The following is a 3,469-nucleotide window of genomic DNA, read 5'->3' on the forward strand; positions in this document are numbered from 1 at the left end:
CAGTCTATAGAGCCATGGAATAAAAGAATTAAAAAAGGTTTATTTTATATTTCAAAATTCTGACTTTATTCTCGCAATTCCGAGATTATATCTCACAATTCTGATAAGAAAAATCAACTCGTCATTCTCTCTTTTCAGTTTATATTCCACACTTCTGGCTTTTTTTCCCCCCTCCGAATGGAAAAACTCGCTATTGTTGAGTTAAATTGATTTATAAAGTCCGAAATACGAGATATAAAGTTGCATTTGCGAGAAAAAAAGTCAGAATTGTGAGACAAAATAGGTAAATGTAAAATGTTATAGGTTTAAATTGTATTTCATGCTGTAACTGTAGGGCTAATATAATATGTTCCCTATGAACCGCATATATGAATATTATGTATAGACCAATTTTTTAATCAAATTTATGCTTTAAAAGCACAGTAATCATAGCAGGTTTCATTCATTAGTCTGTACGTTTAAACATCTGCGTTTAGCTTCAAATGGTGTTTTTGACGACAGAATTCTATAAAAATGATTTGCATTCCGATTCTGACATCCAAAGGCACAACAATACATTTTTATCTCTTATTCCATGGATTTTTCCCATTTCACTCCACTTGTTACCAGTATTTTTTCTGCCACCAGAATGCGCGCGCAGCTACGAGTAACTGTGACGTCTACACAAAATTGGTCTATAATACAAAAATGATAATATGATATAATACAAAAATCGATGCTGCCGCTACTCAGTTGCACAAACATTAACAAATCAGGCTTCAGTAGGCTATTCGGAGGAAAACGGAGATTCCCCCAAGCATCGTAAATGCAACGTTCCCGTTATCTCAGGGAATCAAGGTCAGTAACCGGAGCGTTTTGTGAAAGAATGCAAATATTTTGGAGGTCAAAGCAGATGTTTTGTGAGAGAAGCAGGGGCGTAGCGTCTGGGTATGCAGGGTATGCACGTGCATATGGGCCCGGGCGTATTGGGGGCCCGCCGAGCCGAGCTATCACATCTAGCTTCAGCGACACCTGCACCGTTTAAATTCTCTTTCTTTCGTTTTAATTCTCTTTTATCGACAGACTATCGAAAGTAGCCATTCTTTCCATTGAGAATACACGAAGCCTTAAATTAAACACCAAGGACACAGTGGATGAATTTGCCGAAAGAAAGGCCCGGAGAATTATATTAAATTAATTACAACAAAAATTTGAGTCGTTTTTTCGTGTTTTGTGCGGCTGTGCCAAGAGTGTGTTTGATAATTTAGTGAATAGGCTATGGCAGCATTTTAGTGCCATAATATTTTTAGAATAAAGTCAAAATTATGAGATTGAGAAAGTTGGGTTAAGCCTATATTGCGTGAATAAAGTCAATCAATGTGAACATTCCACCTACTCATGGGGAAAAAAAGGTCTGTGGCGGTTAACTGACTGATTTATGAAAATAATAAAACAATGTTGGCAAAGTTATATTGTTGGCGTTTCTGAGGTAAATGTTGTTACGACTGTTATTACTATTCAAGCTGTTTTATTGACTATTCTCGAAACACTGATTGATCGACCGATTACACACGAGATATTCGTTTAAGTTGTTTTGATTTTTTTCAACATGTCTTCTAATATCATTCATGTTTATCTTGTGCTGGAACTAATAGAAAAATAGACGATTGATTCACATGCCGCTTGAACTGAATACAGTGATCTCACTCCATATTAAAGAGCGGAAAAACACATTTCTTGTTTGTATTTTGTGATCAAATTTATGTATATATATATATATAATTAATTATAATGTTATATATTAAAAGTAACAAAACACAAATAATGAATAGACCGGAAAACATTAAATATTATTTCCAAGCATTTATACGTTAATAAAACAGCTTGTTGAATAGTCATGTTATTTACCTCAGGGGGGCCCGTACAAATGTTTTTGCATATGGGCCCGGGGCTGACTTGCTACGCCACTAGAGAGAAGGCAAATGTTTTGTGAAGAACACAACGTTTCTAGGGGAAATGCAATATTTTTACAAGATCCTAATACTTTTGTATGAGGTGAAAGTAGATGTTTTGAGCGAATGCAAGTTTCTCAGGGAAGTGCAATAGTTTTGTGAGAGAGCGCAAACATTGTTTTGTGAGTGATTTTTGCAACAAAATAATGAGCAGTAGTACACAGAAAATGAAAACAATAAAAAAATACAGTCAATATTCATAACCAAAATGATACTAATACTGACTGGAGATCATATCAGTGGCATTCATTCTGACATGACTTGAAGGCAGCATACTGTTGTCAGTACTTTTGGCTTTCAGAGTTTAATTTACGAAACAAAACTCTAGGTCGCTGTTGAAACTAAAGCGATCATCAGTTGGATGGAGAGGACGCCGTTTGTTTTGGGCGCTAATCTTCAGGGCGGAGAGAAGCTCGTCACGTACCCCTTCGACATGCAGCGTCCACTGCGGGCCACGGGTGCGGACAGCAGGGGAGGACAGTCGGTGCGCGAGTACCAGCACATGAACGAAGAAACCTGGGCCAGGATTCAGCGACAGAACGAGGGCGCTCTCCGCGAAACGGCGGACGAAAACCTGTTCCGCTGGCTCGCCGTGACGTACGCACACAGTCACCTCACTATGACGGAAAACCAGCGCGGCTCCTGTCACACCGATGACGTCACGGGCGGCCAGGGCATCATCAACCGGGCCAGCTGGAAGCCGGTCGTGGGCAGTATGTGATGAGAAAATGTTTTAGTCTAATTTTTGTTTAAAGTAAACATAAATCCAGAATTATACTACCAGTCAAAAGTTTTTGAACAGTAAGATTTTTTTAAAGTCTCTTCTGCTCACCAAGCCTGCATTTTTAAAAATCTAAAATACAGCAAAAGCAGTAATATTCTGAAATATTTTTACTATTTAAAATAACTGCTTTCTATTTGAATATATTTTAAAATGTATTTTATTCCTGTGATTTAAAAGCTGAATTTTCAGCATCATTACTCCAGTCTTCAGTGTCACATGATCCTTCAGAAATCATTCTAATATGCTGATTTGAGGTTAACATTTATTATTATTAATATTTAAACAGTTGAGTACATTTTTCAGGATTCTTTGATGAATAGAAAGATCCAAAGATCAGCATTTATCTGAAATAAAAAGCTTTTGTAACATACCATTCAAAAACTTGGAGTCAGTGTGTGTGTATATATATATATATATATATTTGGTATGGGGTGAAATTATAGAAATTACTACTTTTATCTAGCAAGAATGCTTTAAATTGATCAGAATTGATGATAAAGACATTTATAATGTTACAAAAGATTTCTATTTCAGATAAATGCTGTTCTTCTTAAGTTTCTATTTATCAAAGAAACTTGAAAAAAATATACTCAGCTGTTTTCAACATAATAATAATAATAATAATAAATGTTTTTTGAGCAGCAAATCAGCATATTAGAATGATTTCTGAAGGATCATGTGACACTGAAGACTG

General features: G+C 36.0%; 1 protein-coding gene across 1 annotated transcript in view; it reads left to right on the forward strand.

Moving 5' to 3' along the window:
- The window catches only part of LOC107704136 (inactive carboxypeptidase-like protein X2), a 20,221-nt gene that overhangs the window by 13,314 nt on the left and 3,438 nt on the right, over positions 1–3,469 (forward strand). Inside the window, exon 17 of the mRNA XM_016506997.1 lies at positions 2,320–2,704. Coding sequence (XP_016362483.1) covers positions 2,320–2,704 — 385 coding nt within the window. The remainder of the gene's footprint in view (positions 1–2,319; positions 2,705–3,469) is intronic.

Source organism: Sinocyclocheilus anshuiensis, unplaced genomic scaffold (genome assembly GCF_001515605.1).
Source record: "Sinocyclocheilus anshuiensis isolate Anshui unplaced genomic scaffold, SAMN03320099.WGS_v1.1 scaffold690, whole genome shotgun sequence".
Taxonomy (NCBI): domain Eukaryota; kingdom Metazoa; phylum Chordata; class Actinopteri; order Cypriniformes; family Cyprinidae; genus Sinocyclocheilus; species Sinocyclocheilus anshuiensis.